Here is a 26,148-nt window from a genome sequence, read left to right on the forward strand (position 1 = left end):
CAGTTTTTGAAATACTCAGACCAGCCCGTCAGGCGCCAATAACCACGCCACGTTTAAAGTCACTTAAATCCCCTTTCTGATGCTCGGCTTGAATTTCAGCAAGTCGTCTTCGCCACGTCTAGATGCCTAACTGCATTGAATTGCTGCCATGTGATTGGCTAATTAGCAATTTGTGTTATCAAGCAATTGAGCAAGTGGACCTAATAAAGTGGCCGGCCAGTGTCTATAGCCGGCCATCAAGGCCAGAATGGCGGTGGAGCGCCCCTACTGGACACCAATAAGAACAGATACTACACTTGATCTTAGCCAAAAGGCTGAGAAGTCATCGGAGGACGAATGTGGCATTCAAATGATTGCTACCATTCTACCTACAACAGTTTAGGTGGTCAGTGGTCACCTACAGAGCCGCTCCATATCTGTCAGACTTGTTAGAGCAGCTTTGGGTGGAACAGTCGGCATGTGCACTGGAAAGGGGACTGCCAAGACTGGCAAATCACTACAGTCCTGGTGGGTCTGTACCGGTGGGATTCCCAGGATTGAGGACAAACAGGACTTTTGGGTCGCAGTGTTTCCGGGCAGTGCTGAGCGATTCCCGAATATGGTCCACATTCACTGCCCATCCATGCTCTTCATCTAGAATGTACTCCACCTTCGTGGCACCAAACAGCGCAATGGCATCTGAATAGAGCGGATAGTGTGGCATGGGGACCACGATGCCCGTCTTCAGTGGCTCCTCTTCATTCACCACCAGTGCCAGCACATTCTGCGGAGAAAACAGAAGATGAATGACATCAAAAGCCCTTCCAGAATAGAATGCTGTAAAAATGACCATATAAAATGACCTGCATGCTGGAAAATGCATCTATTAACAGCCTGTAGCCAATTGTATTTTTCATGAAAACACTGTAGAAAGGCTTGCCTGAATTTTGTGAATGTTGCAAGTTATAGGAATCATCTGATTGGCTGATCATATGACTATTCAGCCAATAGCGAACAGGGCATTCTGACACTTGGGGGGGACTGACTTGGTGTCACTGATATCCCCAGTGACACCAATACAGTGATCAGTGCTAAAAAAAAAAACAGACACTGTACTAATGGCACTGCGCAGGAAGGGGTTAACATGAGGGGCGATCGAAGGGTTAACTATGTGCAGGGAGTGTTTTATTGGGAGGTGGAGGGGGTGTTGTTGCTTCACTGTAAGCACACTGCTCTGGATGGCTGTGCTCAGGGCTGCTGTTAGAAACCATGGGGCCCCATACAACCAACCTGAGCCCCCCCCCCCCCCCCCTTCCAAAAAAAAAAAAGTTTACTATGCTTCAGTTATGAATGAACACAGTGAGTGTTCAGTACCCATCACTCATTGTGTTCGTTAAGGAAAGGAAGGGACTGGTAAATGTGATATATTTAGAGGACGCTTCCCCAGCTCTCCACCCTGAAGGATCGTATTGTGTGCTTGCAGCTGTTTTTGGGAAGGAGAGGGGGGAAGCTGGCAGCACTGCGGGGGCACACAAGGGGGCCAGGGCAGCAGGGGGAAATGTATTGAGCACAGGGAAGATGATGGGTTCAGCAGGAAGCAAATACTGGAACCGATCCCCTGTATGGCTCTCTCTGCAGCAGCTGAAAGCCAGTGGGAGGGAGAGGAGAAGAAGCCGGCTTTCAGCTGCTGCAGAGAGAGTACTACAGGGGATCGGTTCCAGTATTAGACCCCCCCCCCCGAGCCGGGCCAATCATCCTCTCTGCCCACATCCAATCCACCCAGCCGCCTGGACCTACAGGAGGACAGGTGGTACCCCCCTTATCCACGGCCCTGTGGATGCACCTTACCCTCGTTTAGAGATCTGTAAAATATCCATCATCCAAATATAATGAAACGTATCTGCATAGACCGTCGGTAATCTGCTCCAATCCAGGCTTCAGTTGGGGTGCTACTAAGAATTAATAGCACACGCATGCATCTGCAAGTGACAGCAGATTTTTGTGCGGTACAGGAAAACACACAAAATTGCCAGCATTCCCGCGCCACACCTGGAGTGAACACGCCCTTAGTATCTACCCACATGGAAGAAAAATATATTTGAAATATATTTTAAAAATATTCTTCCCAAATATATTGACATATAATTGAAGTTTTAGCCGTATTCAATATATTTCAATTATAAAAAAAAATATATATATATATATATATATATATATATTGCATGTTGAAATGCGTTTTTTATTACAAAATATATGAAAAATATTTTTAAAAATTCATTTCAAATATACTGTATGTCCTTAAAGCGGAGTTCCACTCGACCTATCAAAAAATAGAAGTCAGCAGCTACAAAAACTGTAGCTGCTGACTTTTAAAAAACAGCCACTTACCTGTCCCTCGGTCCCAGGGTGTGTCCCCCCGCAGCTCGTTGCCCAGTCCGTTCTGTATTCCAGGAAGCCGGCATCTTCAGTGTGGGCACCCGGCTGTGATAGCTTGCAGCTTCACATCCGGGTACCCACTGAGCATGTGCGTGTAGCGCTGCGCTTCATGAATGGTCCTGTAGTCTTCTGGGACCTGTCACATGTCCCAAAAGACTACAGAGAGGGAGGACACCTTCCATTTACGATCGCCTAGGCGATCGGACCGGAAGAGGGAATTCAGGTACCCGCTCCCCCCCCCTGCTTCCCAAAGGTGCCAATCCTTAATGGGGAGCGGGGGAGCAGTCCTTAAAGCGGAACTTCCCCTTTTGGGTGGAGCTCCGCTTTAAAGATACAAATCTACATTTTTGGAATGCATTTATAAATATATGTTAAAATGACTTTTTTATATGTTAAAAAAAATCGGAAGAATATATTTTTAAAAAATATATTTTTAAAAATATTAATTTTTTAAAATATATTCTTCAGATTTTTTTCAACATCCAAATCCATTGTGGTGGTGTATAGAGACAAAAATGTTAGAATTGTGTCGATGTCCCAATATTTATGGACCTGACTGTGTGTATATATATATATATATATATATATATATATAAATATACAGTATATGTTTTTTTTTTAAAATATATTCTTCAGATTTTTTTTAACATATACAAAAAGTCAATTTAACATATATTTTTATATATATTTGTAAATACATTCCAAAAATGTAGATCTGTGTTTTTAAAGATATACAGTATATTTGAAATGTATTTTTAAAATATTTTTCATATATTTTGTAATAAAAACGCATTTCAACCTGCAGTGTATGTGTGTGTATATGTATGTATGTGTATGTGTATATATATATATATATTTTTTTTTTAAGTATATTGAATATGGCCAAATATTTTCAAATATATTTTCAAATATATTTTTCTTCCATGTGGGTAGGGCCACCAATGGAGTTCATAGGTCAGCAGTGACTCCATCCCACTCTCAGACGCACCAGAATGGCCTTTGATGTACCAGCAGTCACAACAATATCCCTGGGGTCACTGGGGACTCCACCGTCTCTCTGTTCGATGAATTTGGCGATCTTGGGGGGCATAACCCGACCGATGTAAACTAGATTATAGCTGCCTGTGAAGACACAAAAATAACTTTTAGGCTTTAACCTTCAACCAATGCTGCATGTCACTGTGGATATTTTGTATTTTTATTTTCAGCCAGCAGGTGGAGTTCTTGCCTCTTTTTGCATGCTCTTCTTATCTGCATTGCTGAAAAAAAAACCCAGCTGTTTACAGAGCCCAATTGCTCAAGCTGGAATTTATACACACTCAGCAGTGAGCACCCCTTCCCTCCTTTCCCTTTCCAGCCATTCCTGTTTAGGAAGCAGGAGGGTGAGTTAGAAAATAATCAGCTCCTTCCCTGCTTCTTTTTAGCTGACTCGTAGGGGTTGATTTACTAGATTGTGCACTTTGCAAGTGCAGTTGCTCCAGAGATTAGAAAATCAGGTATAGTTCCACTTTGCAAAGAATAGCCAATCACGTGCGTGGAAAATTAAAAAACGGCATTTTTGCTTGCACGTGATTGGATGATGGAAGCCAGCAGAGGTTCCCCTCATTTACTGAGCTCTGGAGCAACTGTACTTGCAAAGTGCACAGAACATTTGCTTTAGTGAATCAACCCCATAGTGCTCTAGCAATTCTTTATCATTATAATAATCATTGCACAGCATCCACTGGGGTATCAAGTAATCTGCTTTTCTTGATGCCAACAAAACTTCAGTATATCTTAAATTAGAACTAGAGGGAAAACTTTTTTTTTACATTTTCGATAGGCCATCTGTGTTCCACAGGAAGTGAAAGGAATTTCCTGCGATTTAAAGGGAATTCCTTGGGGACCCCCATGTCCCCAAAACTAGTGTCCCCATTGGAAGAATTCCTTCTACTACTGTTCTGGGGGAAAAAAACTGGATTTTATTTTACTTTCACTCTCAGAGATAATGGTGTACAGGAGAAAGAGAGATTGTGGATTTCCTTAATGGGGGCACAGACCACAATAAATACATGACAGGGGTTCTAACCCTCGATCCTTTCTGTCCTTTTTGTTACACTTTAAACAAATAGCAAATTAAACTGCTACCCTATGTGAACTTATAGGTTTAATGAAATAAGATTGGGTATAAGGAAGTGTTATTTGTGTGCTGTCACTTTAAACTTTTGGTTTTACTTTGTCCGCCATCTGTTTGTTTTTCTGTTCTCTAAAAAAAACCCAAAATAAATAAATATATATATATATAGAGTGAGAGAGAGAGAGAGAGAGATGGGGGGGCAGAGGAGAGAGTGAGTAGAGAGAAGAGTGAGAGGTTAGAGAGAGGGGGGGAGCGAGGGAGAGAGAGGGAAGAGTGGATAGAGGGAGAAGAGAGAGAGTGAGGAGAGGGGAGAGAGAGAGAGGAGAGGGGAGAGAGAGAGGAGTGAGAGAGAGAGTAGAGAGGGGGGAGAGAAAAGGGGGGAGTGATAGAGAAGAGAGGGGAGAGAGACAGTGAGAGGAGAGGGGAGTGAGAGAGAACAAAGGAGAGAGAGAGGGGAGGGGAGGGGGGAGAGATGGGGGGAGAGGGGGGACAGGGGAGAGAGAGGGAGGGAAGAGAGAGAGGGGGAGAGAGGGGGAGAGGGGGGAGAAAGAGAGAGAGAGAGATAAAGGGGGGAGAGAGGGAGAGAGAGAGAAAGGGGGAGGGTAGAGAGAGAGGGGGAGATAGAAAGGAGAGAGGGGGAGACAAAGAGGGAGGAGGAGAGAGAGAGGGTAGGGGGGAGAGAAAGAGAGGGGAGGGGGGAGAGAGTGAGGAGAGAGAAGAGAGGAGAGAGAGAAGGGAGAGGGGGAGAGAAAGAGAGAGTGAAAGGAGGGGAGTGGGGACAAAGAAAGGGGGGAGAGGAGAGAGAGGAGGGGAGGGGGAGAGGGGGGGAGGGGAGAGAGAGAGAGATGGACTGCTCCACATAAAAGAGCTTTTAATGTTGAAAAATCACCCTACAAAAGAGTGATCAAAAATGGACAAAGCTCTTTTATGTCTTATATACACATACTGTACAGTATTATAGATAGCTAGATAGATAGATAGATAGATAGATAGATAGATAGATAGATAGATTGATAGATAATAGATAGATAGATAGATAGATAGATAGATAATAGATAGATAGATAGATAGATAGATAGATAGATAGATAGATAGATAATAGATAGATAGATAGATAGATAGATAGATAGATAGATAGATAGATAATAGATAGATAGATAGATAGATAGATAGATAATAGATAGATAGATAATAGATAGATAGATAGATAGATAGATAGATAGATAGATAGATAGATAGATAGATAGATGATAGATAATAGATAGATAGATAATAGATAGATAGATAGATAGATAGATAGATAGATAGATAGATAGATAGATAGATAGATAGATAGATAGATGATAGATAGATAGATAGATAGATAGATGATAGATAGATAGATAGATAGATAGATAGATAATAGATAGATAGATAGATAGATAGATAGATAGATAGATAGATAATAGATAGATAGATAGATAGATAGATAGATAGATAGATAGATAATAGATAGATAGATAGATAGATAGATAGATAGATAGATAGATAGATAGATGATAGATAATAGATAGATAGATAATAGATAGATAGATAGATAGATAGATAGATAGATAGATAATAGATAGATAGATAGATAGATAGATAGATAATAGATAGATAGATAGATAGATAGATAGATAATAGATAGATAGATAGATAAATAGATAGATAATAGATAGATAGATAGATAATAGATAGATAGATAGATAGATAGATAGATAGATAGATAGATAGATAGATAGATGATAGATAGATAGATAGATAGATAGATAGATAGATAGATAGATAGATAATAGATAGATAGATAGATAGATAGATAGATAATAGATAGATAGATAGATAGATAGATAGATAGATAGATAGATAGATAATAGATGGATAGATAATAGATAGATAGATAGATAGATAGATGATAGATAGATAGATAGATAGATAGATAGATAGATGATAGATAGATAGATAGATAGATAGATAGATAGATAATAGATAGATAGATAGATAGATAGATAGATAATAGATAGATAGATAGATAGATAGATAGATAGATAGATAATAGATAGACAGATAGATAGATAGATAGATAGATAGATAGATAGATGATAGATAATAGATAGATAGATAGATAGATAGATAGATAGATAGATAATAGATAGATAGATAGATAGATAGATAGATAGATAGATAGATAATAGATAGATAGATAGATAGATAGATAGATAGATAATAGATAGATAGATAGATAGATAGATAGATAATAGATAGATAGATAGATAGATAGATAGATAGATATATAGATAGATAGATAGATAGATAGATAGATGATAGATAATAGATAGATAGATAATAGATAGATAGATAGATAGATAGATAGATAGATAGATAGATAGATAATAGATAGATAGATAGATAGATAGATAGATAATAGATAGATAGATAGATAGATAGATAGATAGATAGATGATAGATAATAGATAGATAGATAATAGATAGATAGATAGATAGATAGATAGATAGATAATAGATAGATAGATAGATAGATAGATAGATAGATAGATAGATAATAGATAGATAGATAGATAGATAGATAATAGATAGATAGATAGATAGATAGATAGATAGATAATAGATAGATAGATAGATAGATAATAGATAGATAGATAATAGATAGATAGATAGATATATAGATAGATAGATAGATAGATAGATAGATAGATAGATAGATAGATAGATATATAGATAGATAGATAGATAGATAGATAGATAGATAGATGATAGATAATAGATAGATAGATAATAGATAGATAGATAGATAGATAGATAGATAGATAGATAGATAGATAGATAGATAATAGATAGATAGATAGATAGATAGATAGATAGATAATAGATAGATAGATAGATAGATAGATAGATAGATAGATAGATAGATAGATAGATGATAGATAATAGATAGATAGATAATAGATAGATAGATAGATAGATAGATAGATAGATAATAGATAGATAGATAGATAGATAGATAGATAGATAGATAGATAGATAATAGATAGATAGATAGATAGATAGATAATAGATAGATAGATAGATAGATAGATAGATAGATAGATAGATAATAGATAGATAGATAGATAGATAGATAATAGATAGATAGATAGATAGATAGATAGATAGATAGATAGATAGATAATAGATAGATAGATAGATAGATAGATAGATAGATAGATAGATAATAGATAGATAGATAGATAGATAGATAGATAGATAGATAATAGATAGATAGATAGATAGATAGATAGATAGATAATAGATAGATAGATAGATAGATAGATAGATAGATAGATAATAGATAGATAGATAATAGATAGATAGATAGATAGATAGATAGATAGATAGATAGATGATAGATAATAGATAGATAGATAGATAGATAGATAGATAGATAGATAATAGATAGATAGATAGATAGATAGATAGATAGATAGATAGATAGATAGATAATAGATAGATAGATAGATAGATAGATAGATAGATAGATAGATAATAGATAGATAGATAATAGATAGATAGATAGATAGATAGATAGATAGATAGATAGATAGATATATAGATAATAGATAGATAGATAATAGATAGATAGATAGATAGATAGATAGATAGATAATAGATAGATAATAGATAGATAATAGATAGATAGATAGATAGATAGATAGATAGATAGATAGATAGATAGATGGATAGATAGATAATAGATAGATCGATAGATAGATAGATAGATAGATAATAGATAGATACATAGATAGATAGATAATAGATAGATAGATAGATAGATAGATAGATAATAGATAGATAGATAGATAGATAGATAGATAGATAATAGATAGATAGATAGATAGATAATAGATAGATAGATAGATAGATAGATAGATAGATAGATAGATAATAGATAGATAGATAGATAGATAGATAGATAATAGATAGATACATAGATAGATAGATAGATAATAGATAGATAGATAGATAGATAGATAGATAGATAATAGATAGATAGATGATAGATAGATAGATAGATAGATAGATAATAGATAGATAGATAGATAATAGATAGATAGAAGGATAGATAGATAGATAGATAGATAGATAGATAGATAATAGATAGATAGATAGATAGATAGATAGATAGATAATAGATAGATAGATAATAGATAATAGATAGATAGATAATAGATAGATAGATAATAGATAGATAGATAGATAGATAGATAATAGATAGATAGATAATAGATAGATAGATAGATAGATAGATAGATAGATAATAGATAGATAGATAGATAGATAGATAGATAGATAGATAGATAGATAATAGATAGATAGATAGATAGATAGATAGATAGATAATAGATAGATAGATAGATAGATAGATAGATAGATAGATGATAGATAGATAGATAGATAGATAGATAGATAGATAGATAGATAATAGATAGACAGACAGATAGATAGATAGATAGATAGATAGATAGATAGATAGATAGATAGATGATAGATAGATAGATGATAGATAGATAGATAGATAGATAGATGATAGATAATAGATAGATAGATAGATAGATATATAGATAATAAATAGATAGATAGATAGATAGATAGATAGATAGATAGATAGATAGATAATAGATAGATAGATAGATAGATAGATGATAGATAATAGATAGATAGAAGGATAGATAGATAGATAGATAATAGATAGATAGATAGATAGATAGATAGATAGATAGATAGATAGATAGATAATAGATAGATAGATAGATAATAGATAGATAGATAGATAATAGATAGATAGATAGATAGATAGATAGATAGATAGATAGATAGATAGATAATAGATAGATAGATAGATAGATAGATAGATAGATAGATAATAGATAGATAGATAATAGATAGATACATAGATAGATAGATAGATAATAGATAGATAGATAGATAGATAGATAGATAGATAGATAGATAATAGATAGATAGATGATAGATAGATAGATAGATAGATAGATAGATAGATAGATAGATAGATAATAGATAGATAGATAGATAGATAGATAGATAGATAGATAGATAATAGATAGATAGATAATAGATAGATAGATAGATAGATAGATAGATAGATAGATAGATAGATAGATGATAGATAATAGATAGATAGATAGATAGATAGATAGATAATAGATAGATAGATAGATAGATAGATAATAGATAGATAGATAGATAGATAGATAGATAGATAGATAGATAGATAGATAGATAATAGATAGATAGATAATAGATAGATAGATAGATAGATAGATAGATAGATAGATAGATAGATATATAGATAATAGATAGATAGATAATAGATAGATAGATAGATAGATAGATAGATAGATAGATAGATAATAGATAGATAATAGATAGATAATAGATAGATAGATAGATAGATAGATAGATAGATAGATAGATGGATAGATAGATAATAGATAGATCGATAGATAGATAGATAGATAGATAATAGATAGATACATAGATAGATAGATAATAGATAGATAGATAGATAGATAGATAGATAGATAGATAATAGATAGATAGATAGATAGATAGATAGATAGATAGATAATAGATAGATAGATAGATAGATAGATAATAGATAGATAGATAGATAGATAGATAGATAATAGATAGATAGATAGATAGATAGATAGATAGATAATAGATAGATACATAGATAGATAGATAGATAATAGATAGATAGATAGATAGATAGATAGATAGATAGATAGATAGATAATAGATAGATAGATAGATAGATAGATAGATAGATAGATAGATAGATAGATAATAGATAGATAGATAGATAGATAATAGATAGATAGATAGATAATAGATAGATAGAAGGATAGATAGATAGATAGATAGATAGATAGATAGATAGATAGATAATAGATAGATAGATAGATAGATAGATAGATAGATAGATAGATAGATAGATAATAGATAGATAATAGATAATAGATAGATAGATAGATAGATAGATAGATAGATAGATAGATAGATAATAGATAGATAGATAATAGATAGATAGATAGATAGATAGATAGATAGATAGATAGATAGATAGATAATAGATAGATAGATAGATAGATAGATAGATAATAGATAGATAGATAGATAGATAGATAGATAGATAGATAGATAGATAATAGATAGATAGATAGATAGATAGATAGATAGATAGATAGATGATAGATAGATAGATAGATAGATAGATAGATAATAGATAGACAGACAGATAGATAGATAGATAGATAGATAGATAGATAGATAGATAGATGATAGATAGATAGATGATAGATAGATAGATAGATAGATAGATGATAGATAATAGATAGATAGATAGATAGATATATAGATAATAAATAGATAGATAGATAGATAGATAGATAGATAGATAGATAGATAGATAGATAATAGATAGATAGATAGATAGATAGATGATAGATAATAGATAGATAGAAGGATAGATAGATAGATAGATAATAGATAGATAGATAGATAGATAGATAGATAGATAGATAGATAGATAATAGATAGATAGATAGATAATAGATAGATAGATAGATAGATAGATAGATAGATAGATAGATAATAGATAGATAGATAGATAGATAGATAGATAGATAGATAATAGATAGATAGATAATAGATAGATAGATAGATAATAGATAGATAGATAGATAGATAGATAGATAGATAGATAATAGATAGATAGATAATAGATAGATAGATAATAGATAGATAGATAGATAGATAGATAGATAGATAGATAATAGATAGATAGATAGATAGATAGATAGATAGATAATAGATAAAGGAAATAACAACCACAAGTAAAATTAGAGAGAATTTACAGTACTTGTGTTATCTTCTTTATTTTGTTATTTGATGGTGAAAAAGTAAAATAAAACTTGATAGGAATTCCGGACTGTTACTTGTAATTGTTTTAAAATTAAATGTTTTCATTCTAATGCATATCATTTTTTGTCTGCTGTCTTTTTGCTTCAGGTGTAAAACATAATTTATACAGTAAAAAGTTATATGATTTACAATTAAAAAAGTAAATATTTTCAGAACTGATTTTCCCGTTCCCACTGACTCCAGTGCAATATGTATAATGCAGAAAGGTAACACAAAGTGCAGTGCGCACAGCAACATAGAATTTGAATAACTTCACCATGCACTATGTTTAATTGGGTTTAAATGCTGCATCAACGCATCTAAAAAGTGCCCGTGTAGTTGACGCCTTTCTGGCATTTTTCACAGAGGCTCCAGACTCACCCACTGAGTCGTTAGCCAATGTCTTCAAGATCTCCCGGGCCCGACGCTTAGCATCCTCTGCAAAGTGATCGGTGTCCAGCAGGTCAGGGTAGGTACACAGAGCTGCCACCTACAGAGAGAGAGAAGTGACACCGCTCTAAGCAGGTAGTGACATGATAAGCACTATAAATACATAAAAGTAATTTTCAAAAATAGTCACAAAATTAAATGTCTTACATGCTGGGGGAGGGGGGGGGGGTTGGCCTGCTTAGTTGCCATGTGCCAACATGTGAAAGTAGGAGGGATGCCTTGGAAGGATCAAGAGAACACATGGGCGCATGGGGTTTCATAAAGTGGGTAGTGTGGGAGTAAAATGAGCACAACCACTTGTGTCACTGGCTACAAAGATCCCCCATTCATTGGTGGTAGTGGTATTAATGTGGCACCCCCTAGGTAATCTAGATAGGCTGTATTGTTTTTCTTTAGACAGAGGCTGGGTAGCAGCCTGGTATGAGTCAGCCTGGGAGTGAGGTAGTAAGTTCACCTCAGTACAGGCTTGGAGGCTCTACAGGTCAGGACTTCTGGAGCCTTGTCACCCTTCCAGAAACTTAAAGAAGTTTTTAGAAGAGGGGCAGAGGAGGTGGGGAGGTCCAGATCTGCATGTTTAGGGGCCTTGGCTAATCCCAGGCAGGAGGCCAGGCATGATGACCAAGGACAACCCATAAATGTGGAAGAACCTATGCAGCAGGGAGAGTTTCTGGAGTCAGGTGGAAGATGGACTGAAGGAAGGTGCTGGAGTGTGGGGCTTGGGAGGGGACCCCAGGAAGGGGAGCCTGCCTACAGGCTGGTTGCTGGACAGGAGGATCTTCACTGTTCCACTCTCTTGGGGAGGACATCTTGAACAGCAGGGAAGGAGCCAGCCCAGCGAAAGGCCTGAAAGCAGCTACCAACCCACCTCGCTGACAGGACAGGATAGTGTGAGTACTTCTACATCCCCTGGGTCAGATAAAGGGAGAGGGCGGTCAGGTGCAAGACCTAACTAGTTCTAATCCAAGAATACTTCACTATTGGATTTTGGAATCCCTTGCCCAGGGATACCCTCAGTGCAGCTGGGTGAAGAGATGGATTCATCTGGAGTTTGAAGAAGTACACCAAGAGGACTTCAGTTGCTATTTTTGATCCACAAAAAAACAGCTCAAGGACTGTTTACTGACTCTGAATGTGCAAGTGTGGAAAATGCATGTTGCCTGGCTGTGCAGAGCTTAAGGGGACCCAAAACAAATCCAATGGCCCTTGAGAAGATAGAGCTACATTAACATTAAACCCCCAGTATTTGTGGTCATTGGTAGACTTGAGGCTGTAGTAAGAACCTTCTTCTCCAACACTGTTGGCCAGTGGTAGGCTTGGGCAACAATAGAAAGACCCTCCCCCCAGCAATGATGGTCATTGGCAGGCTTAGACTGTAATAAGAAACACCCACCCCCCCAACATCAGTGGTCAGTGGTAGGCTTAGGTTGTGTTAAGAAAACTCTTTCCCAGCACTGATGGTCATAGGTAGGCTTAGGCTGTAATAAGAGCCCTCTTCCCCAGCACTGGTGGTCAGTAGTAGGCTTGGGCAACAATAAAAAGACCCTCCAACCAACAATGATGGTCGTTCGTAGGCTTAGGCTATAATAGAAAACACCTCCCACCCAACATCAGTGGTCATAGGTAGACTTAGGCTGTGTTAGGAACCCTCTTCCCCAGCACTGGTGGTCATAGGTAGGCTTAGACTGTAATGAGAACCCTCTTCTCCAGCACTGGTGGTCAGTGGTAGGCTTGGGCAACAATAAAAAGACCCTCCACCCAACAATGAAGGTCATTGCTAGGCTTAGATTGTAATAAGAAACACCCCCCCCCCCCCAACATCTGTGGTCAGTGGTAGGTTTAGGCTGTGTTAAGAACCCTCTTCCCCAGCACTGATGGTCATAGGTAGTCTTAGGCTATAATAAAAACCCTCTTCCCCAGCACTGGTGGTCATAGGTAGGCTTAGGCTGGAATGAGAACCCTCTTCTCCAGCACTGGTGGTCAGCGGTAGGCTTAGACTGTAATAGGAACCCTGTTTCCCAGCACTGGTGGTCAGTGGTAGGCTTGTGCAGCAATAGAAAGGTCCTTCCCCCAACAATGATGGTTGTTGGTAGGTTTAGCCTGCAATAAGAACCCTCTCCCCCAGCATTGGTGGTCAGTGGTAGGCTTAGGCTGTGAAAAGAACCCTCTCCCCCCTGCACTGGTGGTTAGTGGCAGGCCCAGGCTGTAAAAATTGGTGATGGACTGAGAGCGTTGCAAAGGTGTCCCCTACCCAGGGAATTTGTGAGGAATGAGCCATCTACAGTGCATAGATCAATAATGGACCCGCGGTGGGGCAGGTTGGCGATAAAAGGTGTCCCCACCCTGAAAACTCAGGCGGAATAAGCCATATTTAATGTTGGACTGGGAGTTTAGCAGGTTGGTGATAAAAGGTGTCCCTCACCCCTCAGAAAGTTGGTAGCAATGAGCCATGTACAGTGTATTAATCAGACCGGGAGCTTGGTGGGTTAATGATAAAAGGTGTCCCCCACCATGTGAAGATGGAGAGAATGAGTTATTCATAGTGTGTTAATTGGCGTCGAAGCGGGAGATGGCTGGTTGCAAATAAAAGGTGTCCCTCACCCTGGAAATTCAGCAGGAATGAGCTGTGTCCATTGCATTGATCAGTGATGGGTCAGAGAGTGACAGAATGGAGATAAAAATTGTCTCTCACCCCTGGAAAGTTGGAAGAAATGAGCTGTGTACAGTGCATTGACCAGTGATGGACCAGGAGTTGGGCAGGTTGGTGAATGTCTTCTCTGCTCTTCCCAAGACCTGCTCCTCTCTGGCTTCCTTGTCTCCTCCTCTCGTGCTCGTCTCCAGGACTTCCCCAGAGCCTCTCCCATCCTCTGGAACTCCCTACCCCAAACTGTCCTACTATTGCCTGCTCTGTCCACTTTCAGGTATTCCCTGAAAACCCATCTCTTCAGGGAAGCCTATCCTGCCTTCAGCTAATAACCTAATCTTCTCTTTCTCCCATCAGTTCATCCCCAACATTACCTTTTGTTCCAACAACCCCTCCCTGTTAGATTGTCAGCTCCTAAGAGCAGGGCCCTCCTAACCCTATTGTATTGAACTGTATTGAACTGTATTGTCTCCCTTTATATTGTAAAGTGCTGAGCAAACTGTTGGCGCTTTATAAATGAGCTGTCTACAGGGCAGTGATCAGTGACTGATTGGGAATTTGGCAGGTTGGTGCTTAAAGGTGTCCCTCACCCTGGGAAGATGAGAAAAAAGAGCCACATGCAGTGAGGAGCAGTGAGGAGCAAGGAATTTGGCAGGATGGTGGTGTTCCTCACTCTGGGAATTTGGGAGGTGTAAAATATCGTATTGAATGACCATGTACATTACATTGATTGGTGACAGACCAAAAACATGTCAAAATTGATGACAAAAGATGTTCCTCATGCCGGGGAATTGATCTGCGACATCATTGGCAGATGTTGATGAGTTCCAGCACCAACCCCTCACCTGTCTCAGAAAGGTGCGTGGTTTGTGTCCCATGGCCTGCAGGTCCCCAAAATGGCATTTTGTGACCTTTCCAAACGGCTTGATAATCCCCTGAGGAAGAAAAAAGAATATTTAGACATTACAGAAACTCTTCTCCTGAATGATCTCCATGTACATTCCCTGGGAAGGGTCCTCCACTTCCACTCAGACACACTGTAATGTACATGTAAGATTTATTGTAACGGACATGTAAGATTTGAGTGGAAATATGGAATCCTAGCCATGACAGGTTGAGTAGATTAGATTATGTCAGGCCCTTTCATTACAAAGGTGTGTGCAGGAACAGTCTGGTCATTAAGGATGTACATTGAGCCCCTGGGCAGTAGGGAAATGAATAGAAGGTACAAACAATTGATCTGGGATCAGATGTGTATGTATACACAATTCCTCAATAGGCCTTACAGACCCAATCATCATTTAGCATTAATTAGTCTAAAGCCAGGTTCCTGGAGGTGACAACTTTTGTGTGTCAATCAGGTTATCACCTTCTGAGGAAAACCAGTGACAGCAGACAGACTGTCTGCCTTTGTGGAAAGCTCTATAAGTAATATTCACATCAAAGAAGTATGTTAATCTCTTATAAAAGATGAAATATTAGTTGGAGAGAGATGGAAATGCTTCCTTTGTGCAGGCCATTCTGTACGCTACATTTGCATATAAGAATCATATTTGGGGCTTGGGGAGGAAGCCAGGGAAATGCATGGAATGATTAGATGACGCGGGGGTGCGACAGTCGGATGGTGTTTGGTACTGTTGCGATCGGGCTGACGCGCTGGTGTCAGAAATCCAATCCCCAACTTGGTGTTCAGGCCAGTCTCGGCCCAATTGAACTTGGGCAGGTCCATACACAGTACCTCTTGTGGGCAGGTCAGGACCACCTCCCCCAGAGTCAATTGGCCGAAGACTAATGTCCCGCCCATGTCCAAATCGCCATAAATTGAACGCACGGACATTTGGACAGGGTGATTCGTACGGAGCTGGTTCGATTGACTAGCGGATTGCCAAGTTTCTGGCTTGCTCCAGCCGCAGGGTAAAGTGTTATTCTGTCTTTTTATTCCCTTTTATTTTATAGTAATTAGTCATTTGTGTGTCTTCTTATATCTTTTGTATTTTATGTAACTTGTTATATTTTGCACATATTTTATGCACTGCCCACTTTGGGAAATTAAATCTTAAAATTAATTAGTGAACTTCTGTGTATTTAAGCATGTGCTCATATCTTCGGAGAGACTAGATCGGAGAGATTAGATCGGAGAGACTAGATCGGAGAGACTAGATTGGGTTATATTGTATTGTATTTTAGTGCCTTTAAAACGCTCGGTTAAGCTCATTGCCAATCTGTATGCAACTGCACTGTGAGTGGGCAGATTGCACGCAGATTGCAAAGGTAACAGATCTGCCAGGCGGAGATCTGTGTGTGTGTGGTGTCTCAACAGACCATTCTGCGGATAAACTGTTGGGTGGTGGCAGGCTACCTGTGTGGTGCGTCTGGTGTGGGGGTGTGTGGACAGTGGAAGGGTTATCAACACCGGGGTTCAAGCTAGGATAGCTGAAGGGACCTTTAGAAGGGTGTGTGATTACTAAGCTGGTCCTCAACTCTAATCAGGGCACCAGGTTGTATGTAAGATCGTATCTGCCAGTGTGTGGTTGACCAGCTGGATTGGAGTGGAGTCTCCATCCGGTGGTGGCCAGAGGTAGTGCAGGCTGTGAAAAGGTATCACGGCTGATCTTATATACGGTTTGAGATATTTAAGTGTAAATCCCCTTTATTATCCCCTCTTTACCACCCTGTTGCGGCTGCACGCGTGCGTCACGGTTAGCTAGTCGCTGTGGGCGTGGCGTGTGGTGGACACGTGACAGGGTGATCGTTTTAACGAATCCTTGACAGTTGGCGGCAGCGTGCGGGATCTGCTTAGTACATTAGTGCATGGTTTATTCATTTAACCCATGTACTAAAGGTTAGAAGCTCGGTAGAAGTGACTGACCTACAGAAGCTCACTCAGTGCATTATTTTTGTTTTGTAGAAGACATACTTGGCTATTTGCTTCCCCCCCCCTTTCTTTGTTTTTCTTTTCTATCTTTTATTTTGGCAAAATGGCTGAGACAGTAATCAGCTACAAGAAGCAAAGTCGAGATGACCTGATGAATCTGTGCGAGATCAGAGGTATCCCGACCACAAGGGACCAGACAAAGGAGCAGATGATACATGCCCTGGTCGAGAAAGACGGGGAGGAGCGAGACTTGGATGTGGAGCCACAGGATGTGGAACAGCCACTTTCTCCGTCACTGGATGTGGATCGTGGTGACATCCGAGAGGGCCAACTGGAAGCCCATTCGTTGTCCCTGCAGGCTGATCTACAGCTGCTGGGCCCAGTCAGTGAAGCATTACGCTTCAAGTTCATTTCGGAGCGCCGGGAAGCAGAGCGGGAGGACAGGCGGGCAGAGCGGGAGGACAAACGAAAAGATCGGGAAGCACAATGGCGACATGAACTGGAGCTAGAAAAACTCCGGATGCAGCAGAACAGGTCTGCTGGTAACACTGAGTCCAGGGAAGAACGGATACACAGAGTTTCCCTGGACAAATTCCCCACCATGGACGTGGATGGTGATATGGACACTTTTTTACAAGGGTTTGAGAGGACTTGTCGTCAATACCTCCTGCCCAAGGAGCAATGGGCACAGTACCTTATCCCAGGCCTGAAAGGCAAGGCCCTGGATGTGCTTCTGAGTCTTCCAGAGGGCCAAGAAAGGGACTATGAGACTCTTAAACAGGCCATTGTTAAACGGTACCAGCTCACGCCAGAGGTGTACCGCAAGCGTTTCAGGACATTGCATCGAGGTCCTAATGACAGCTACACAGACCTCGTCTGCAGTCAGCGCACTGCTTTCCAGCAATGGCTAAAGGGACTGTCTGTAAGCACCTTTGACGCCCTCCAGGAACTCATGATTAAGGACCAGTTCCTACAGACATGTCCTTTTGAGGTCAGGCAGTTTGTACTTGACCGAGATCCCAAGACAGTGGATCAAGCAGCAGAAATAGCTGACTCCTATGCGGCTAACAGAATGCCTGTCACCCGGAGGACTACTGAACCCAGCTGGAAGGGAGGAAAGGCAACCGGCCGCTCTTCTCCGGACATCCAGAAGACCAAGGCATCCAGACCTTTACGAGCCGCCCCAACAACTGTGGATACCCGGAGATGTTTTTGGTGCCACCGGATAGGTCATCTCAGTGTGTCCTGCCCTGAGAAAAAGAAGGCTGTCCCACCTTCTACCAAGACAACCCGCCTGTAGTCTACTGTTTTGTGTGTTTCCAGGAATGCAAGAGGGCTCGCCGATAACCTGCAGCCTGTAACTGTGGGTGGCAGAGTTACCACTGGCCTGAGAGACAGCGGAGCGGAGGTGACTTTAGTGCATCCAGAACTGGTGAGCCCTGAGGATCTTATTCCTGGTAAGACCATGACTGTGAAAGGTGTTGGGGGCATCAACCCAGCGGTCCCCACGGCCTGTGTTTATTTAGACTGGGGAGCTGGGAGAGGAATGAGAGAAGTGGGAGTAACCGATGCCATTCCCACTAGTGTATTATTGGGTACTGACCTGGGGCGGTTGGTAGCCCATTATGAGCCATATCAAGCACCCCTAGAACCTACATCGCCACCTGAGGCCCTGGACTCGTGTAAAGTTCTGTTTAAAGACTCCATGAACACTGGGGATTCTGGGGAGGGTCAGGGGGTGAAGGACTGTGTACCAGGGCCTGGCTCTAGTGGATGTCTGGAGTCCAGGCCTGAAGAAGAGTTTAAAATCATAGAGGACTTTGCAACTAATAATGTTTTATGTGATGCCAAATGTAATGACATGTACAAGGCAGACTTTCCCTCTGCTGCAGTGGTGACTCGGGGTGCCCACCAGGTGGCCCTGGACCAGTCATTGCCCACTGCTACAGAGGAACTGTCTGTGGAAGGGCCCAATCTAGCTGGGTCGGACCCTTGTGAACCTGGCCCAGAGGGCCTAAGGTCTCCTCAGACTGTCATCTCCCTGGCAACTGTAGCAGGTAGCGCAGAGTTCTCTGAGGCTGTTAGAACTGATAGCAGCCTGAAGGAACTCAGGGGCCTGGCTGACAGGCCACCAGCTGAGGGTGACAAGGTATGCATATACTGGGAACAGGGCAGGCTATACAGAGAGGCCATTCCTTCGGAGCCAACTGACGAAAGCATAGCAGAGCGGCAGTTGGTTGTACCCCACAAGTACCGGGAGCAGTTGTTGCAAATAGCTCATGAGATTCCTCTCTCCGGGCACTTGGGGGTTCAAAAAACTAAGGCCCGTCTTGCACACAGCTTCTACTGGCCACACATGGGCACCGACATTGCTAATTATTGCCGGTCCTGTGTTGAGTGCCAGCGTGTCGGCAAGGCAGGAGACACAAGCAAAGCCCCTCTGAAGCCCTTGCCCATTATTGAGGAGCCCTTCCAAAGGGTGGCAGTAGACATTATAGGGCCTTTAGCCATACCCAGCAGTTCAGGGAAACGGTACATACTTACTGTAGTAGACTATGCTACCCGGTACCCAGAGGCAATAGCCCTGAGCTCCACTCGGGCAGACAAGGTTGCGGACGCACTGCTCAGCATTTTTAGCCGAGTTGGTTTTCCCCGGGAAATGCTCACTGATCACGGCACACAGTTCATGTCTCGCTTGATGGAATGTCTCTGTGAGAAGATGCAGGTGGAGCATATTGTGGCCAGTCCCTACCACCCGCAGACAAACGGGCTGTGTGAGCGATTCAATGGCACTTTAAAACAGATGCTTAAAGTGTTTGTGGAATCGCAGGGAAGGGACTGGGAAAGGTATCTACCCCACCTTCTCTTCGCCTACCGTGAGGTGCCCCAGGCGTCCACAGGATTCTCCCCCTTTGAGCTCCTATATGGGAGAAGGGTCCGCGGACCCCTTGATCTCATTCGGGAGGCCTGGGAGGGGCAGAATATCAGTCCAGAAGTCTCAGTGGTAGAATATGTACTCAAACTGCGGGAGAAACTAGACACTCTGATGGGCTTGGTGCGGGAAAATCTTACGCAGGCCCAAGCCACTCAGAAACAATGGTACGACCAGACTGCCCGGGAGAGGGTGTATGAGGTAGGCCAAAAGGTTTGGGTATTGGTCCCCATGCGGCAGAACAAGCTGCAAGCTGCCTGGGAGGGGCCCTATACCATACATGGGAAGAGGGGTGATGTGACCTATGTGGTATCCCTTGATGACCGTGGTAAACGGCTCAAAGTGTACCATGTGAACATGATGAAGGCGCACCATGACAGATCAGCCTGCGCTCTCCCAGTCTGTAGCCTGTTACCAGAGAGTGAGGCCGAGCCATTAGTGGATCTCCTGGCGGCCACCAAGGAGCCAGACTCCCTTGGGGAGTTGCAAATCAACCCCCAACTGACGGCGGGGCAACAAACAGGGCTGTCTGGGGTGCTGGAGCCCCATCAGGATACCTTCACCTCCCGGCCTGGCCTAACCTTTCTAGCTGTCCACCATGTGGACACAGGGAGCCAGAAGCCTATTAGACAGGCAGCGTATAGGGTCACCCTGGAGGTTCAAGTAGACATTAAAAGGGAGATCGATGAAATGCTAGCACTAGGTGTGATACGGAAGTCCCAGAGTGCATGGGCATCCCCTGTAGTGCTGGTGCCCAAACGAGACCAGACAACAAGGTTTTGCGTGGACTATCGAAGACTGAATGCGATTACAGTCTTTGATGCGTACCCAATGCCCCGGGTCGATGAGTTGTTAGATAAGCTGGCCAGCGCCCGCTATCTGACAATTATGGACCTAAGTAGAGGATACTGGCAGATCCCTCTGACCGCTGAGGCTCGGGAGAGATCTGCCTTTATCACCCCCTTTGGCCTCTTTGAGTTTAACGTTATGCCATTCGGGATGAAGAATGCCCCTGCCACCTTCCAAAGGGTCGTGAATGGTCTGCTGGAGGGGATGGAACACTGCGCTGTGGCCTATCTAGACGACATTGCAGTGTTCAGCGAAACCTGGGAGGAACACTTAGCACACCTAACACAAGTTTTGGAGAAGATCACCACAGCCGGCCTGACAATTAAGCCCAACAAATGCCAGGTCGGCATGACCAAGGTACAGTACCTGGGACATATAGTGGGGGGAGGCATGGTCCAGCCTGAAACTGGGAAGGTAGACGCCATCATCTCCTGGCCCACCCCCCAGACCAAGAAGCAGGTCATGTCCTTCCTGGGGACGGCAGGGTACTATCGGAAGTTTGTTCCGAACTACAGTGCCCTGGCCAAGCCCTTGACGGATTTGACCAAGAAAAAGCTACCGAAACAGGTTCACTGGACAGCAGACTGCGAACAAGCATTTGCAGCCCTTAAACATGCTCTGGCCTGTGCTCCTGTGCTGCAGGCCCCGGACTTCCGCCACAGGTTTGTGGTCCAGACTGATGCCTCGGCCTATGGCCTAGGCGCCGTATTAAGCCAGGTAAACCCAGCTGGGGAGGAGCACCCTGTTTTGTACCTCAGCCGGAAGCTGCTGCCCAGAGAGGTGGCCTATGCCACCATAGAGAAGGAGTGCTTGGCAATTGTTTGGGCCTTACAAAAGCTGCAGCACTATCTCTATGGTCGCGAATTCACGGTGATCACTGACCACAACCCTCTTAGCTGGTTGCATAGAGTAGCTGGGGACAATGGGAAATTGTTACGCTGGAGCCTAGTTCTGCAGCAATACAACTTCACCATTCAGCACAAGAAAGGAAGCAATCATGGAAATGCGGATGGTCTGTCCCGTCAGGCGGAACCTTCCATGTAGACGAGTTAGCCGACCCGTTTAGGCTCAGCTATGCGTCATCTGGAGGAGGGGAGATGTAATGTACATGTAAGATTTATTGTAACGGACATGTAAGATTTGAGTGGAAATATGGAATCCTAGCCATGACAGGTTGAGTAGATTAGATTATGTCAGGCCCTTTCATTACAAAGGTGTGTGCAGGAACAGTCTGGTCATTAAGGATGTACATTGAGCCCCTGGGCAGTAGGGAAATGAATAGAAGGTACAAACAATTGATCTGGGATCAGATGTGTATGTATACACAATTCCTCAATAGGCCTTACAGACCCAATCATCATTTAGCATTAATTAGTCTAAAGCCAGGTTCCTGGAGGTGACAACTTTTGTGTGTCAATCAGGTTATCACCTTCTGAGGAAAACCAGTGACAGCAGACAGACTGCCTTTGTGGAAAGCTCTATAAGTAATATTCACATCAAAGAAGTATGTTTAATCTCTTATAAAAGATGAAATATTAGTTGGAGAGAGATGGAAATGCTTCCTTTGTGCAGGCCATTCTGTACGCTACATTTGCATATAAGAATCATATTTGGGGCTTGGGGAGGAAGCCAGGGAAATGCATGGAATGATTAGATGACGCGGGGGTGCGACAGTCGGATGGTGTTTGGTACTGTTGCGATCGGGCTGACGCGCTGGTGTCAGAAATCCAATCCCCAACTTGGTGTTCAGGCCAGTCTCGGCCCAATTGAACTTGGGCAGGTCCATACACAGTACCTCTTGTGGGCAGGTCAGGACCACCTCCCCCAGAGTCAATTGGCCGAAGACTAATGTCCCGCCCATGTCCAAATCGCCATAAATTGAACGCACGGACATTTGGACAGGGTGATTCGTACGGAGCTGGTTCGATTGACTAGCGGATTGCCAAGTTTCTGGCTTGCTCCAGCCGCAGGGTAAAGTGTTATTCTGTCTTTTTATTCCCTTTTATTTTATAGTAATTAGTCATTTGTGTGTCTTCTTATATCTTTTGTATTTTATGTAACTTGTTATATTTTGCACATATTTTATGCACTGCCCACTTTGGGAAATTAAATCTTAAAATTAATTAGTGAACTTCTGTGTATTTAAGCACGTGCTCATATCTTCGGAGAGACTAGATCGGAGAGATTAGATCGGAGAGACTAGATCGGAGAGACTAGATTGGGTTATATTATATTGTATTTTAGTGCCTTTAAAACGCTCGGTTAAGCTCATTGCCAATCTGTATGCAACTGCACTGTGAGTGGGCAGATTGCACGCAGATTTCAAAGGTAACAGATCTGCCAGGCGGAGATCTGTGTGTGTGTGGTGTCTCAACAGACCATTCTGCGGATAAACTGTTGGGTGGTGGCAGGCTACCTGTGTGGTGCGTCTGGTGTGGGGGTGTGTGGACAGTGGAAGGGTTATCAACACCGGGGTTCAAGCTAGGATAGCTGAAGGGACCTTTAGAAGGGTGTGTGACTACTAAGCTGGTCCTCAACTCTAATCAGGGCACCAGGTTGTATGTAAGATCGTATCTGCCAGTGTGTGGTTGACCAGCTGGATTGGAGTGGAGTCTCCATCCGGTGGTGGCCAGAGGTAGTGCAGGCTGTGAAAAGGTATCACGGCTGATCTTATATACGGTTTGAGATATTTAAGTGTAAATCCCCTTTATTATCCCCTCTTTACCACCCTGTTGCGGCTGCACGCGTGCGTCACGGTTAGCTAGTCGCTGTGGGCGTGGCGTGTGGTGGACACGTGACAGGGTGATCGTTTTAACGAATCCTTGACACACACTGTCCTCACTTCTCCATTATGTTTGAAGGAATGGACAGGAGCAGAGTAATGGGTGTTGTTTGCGCTCACATTTTCCGATGCTGACACCAGCCAGGGGGTGTCCTTTTCACTGCTACATGATGTAGGGTCAGTCCGCCCAAAAGTAATATGTCAGCTTTAGGTCGAACCCTGGAGGTATGTGTGACCTGATTATTTTTTGGTGATTCCTTTAGGGAAATCTCCCTGCCATAATTCCTGGCTCGGTTTTTGTCCATCTGAAGTTTTTGCTGTTCCTGTCAACCTATCTGGCACATCAGGTGTGTAAAACCAGAAACTTAATACAGGGATGGTGGGAATCCCTCATAATCAGCACAACAGACTCGAGAAGTCAGTGCTGGGTTGGCGGAGTTCCTTGGCACATTAGGTGTGCAGGGATGGTGAGAACCCCTCCTAATGGGTACAGCAGATGTGCAGACCCGATAACCCAGTGCTGGGATGGTGGGAAGCCCTCATAATGGGCACAGCAGATGTGCAGACCCGATAACTCAGTACTGGGATGGTGGGAAGCCCTCAAAAGTGGTGCAGCATGTTTACAGACCTGGGTACTCAGAGTGGGGATGGTGGGAACTTGCATTTGAGTGCTTTGGCATGTTTGATCACCTTTAAAATTGAAAGATGGTGGAAAGTGTCTGAAATTACTAGAACATTGCCCCATGTCTGGCCAGCTATAGCATCCATACCAACTGTACTGGGTATACAGGATAAACACTCATAGGAGGAGCCTTTATGATGGGTGGAGCCATTACGAAGAATGTACAGAATACATTTTCATAGGTGGAGCCATTACTGAACCTATGCAGGATAAATCCTCAGAGGAGGAGCCTTAATGTTAGGTTGAACCAATACTAAACCTGTACAGACTAACTTGTCATAGGAGGAACCTTAATGTTGGGTGAAGCCATTACTGAGCCTGTAAAGGATAGGTCCTCATAGGAAGAACCTTTTTTTGTTGGTTGGAGCTATTATTCGGCTTGTGCACAATAAATCCTCATAGGAGGAGCCTTTTTGTTGAATGGAGCCACCATTGAGCCTTTACAGGGTAAATCCCCATATGAGGAACCATTACTGAGCCTGTGCAGGATACATTCTTATATGAGGAGCCTTTATGTTGGTTGGGGCCTTTACTGAGACTGTACAGGATAATTCCTCATGGGAGAACCATTATGTAGGGGAGATCCATTACTATTACAGTATAATTCCTCATGGGAGGAGCCTCGATATTGGGTTAAGCCATTACTGAACCTGTACATGAGTGCTCTATACTATTTACGTTTCCCAGAATATCTGGACACATTGGGCATTCAGCACAGAATAAGAAACTTTCGCAGTGAGAAATCTTTCCCTGGCACCTCCTGGGTGTGTCCAGAAATGCAGCAATTCAATGCATTTTCCACCCGTACCCCAGCCAATAGCTCACCCTCCTGTTCTCACACCTGATTGATCTCCTGCTGCATCTCCACTGCTCGTGCTGACACTGACCCCAGAATTGGGACCCTCACATCCCGGACCGCTTGGTTCATGGTCTCCAGGTTAAGAAGTCGCTTCCTGGACCCCATCTTCCCTGTGGTCAAAAAAAAAAATGGAGATGAGACATGAGAAAGTATTAATGTACAAAGAGGAACCCTTTGGTGTGCCGGGGCCCCTCACACAGGATGTTCATAGATGGGCAGATACAGCATCTGCTGATCTTTTGTGTGCCAGCTGCCCAGCATACTGAAGCAGCACATGAGCTGCAGGGAAGAGTTGTACTCATCATAGAGAGACCTTCCAGTTGAACCCCATCCTGGTGTGATATTCTCCAACCAGAAGTAAGAGAAAAGGTGCAGTCTGAGGATCTATCCACTGTGTGGTGTCTCCTTCTTTCCATCCTTCCTCAACCTCCTTCCTTCCTTCCTTCCTTCCTTCATCTCCTTCCTTCCTACATCTCCTTCCTTCCTTCCATCTTTCTCAATCTCTCTCCATCCTTCATCTTCTTCCTTCAATTCTTCCTCAATCT

At 41.8% G+C, this 26,148-nt stretch overlaps 1 protein-coding gene and 1 pseudogene across 2 annotated transcripts in view; both read right to left on the bottom strand.

Moving 5' to 3' along the window:
* The window catches only part of LOC149434008 (alanine aminotransferase 2-like), a 52,153-nt gene that overhangs the window by 23,584 nt on the left and 2,421 nt on the right, over positions 1-26,148 (bottom strand). For both annotated transcript variants that reach the window (XM_089664222.1, XM_089664223.1), the window contains exons 2-6: positions 25,586-25,713; positions 15,470-15,559; positions 11,915-12,023; positions 3,404-3,537; positions 520-763 (exon numbers count right to left, since the gene is read on the bottom strand). In XM_089664222.1, coding sequence (XP_089520348.1) covers positions 520-763; positions 3,404-3,537; positions 11,915-12,023; positions 15,470-15,559; positions 25,586-25,708 — 700 coding nt within the window. In that variant the 5' untranslated portion in view covers positions 25,709-25,713. The remainder of the gene's footprint in view (positions 1-519; positions 764-3,403; positions 3,538-11,914; positions 12,024-15,469; positions 15,560-25,585; positions 25,714-26,148) is intronic.
* On the bottom strand, positions 168-326 carry LOC149434009 (U2 spliceosomal RNA; annotated as a pseudogene).

Source organism: Staurois parvus, unplaced genomic scaffold, assembly GCF_062004578.1.
Source record: "Staurois parvus isolate SC_StPar_1 unplaced genomic scaffold, SC_StPar_1.0 ptg001861l, whole genome shotgun sequence".
Taxonomy (NCBI): Eukaryota; Metazoa; Chordata; class Amphibia; order Anura; family Ranidae; genus Staurois; species Staurois parvus.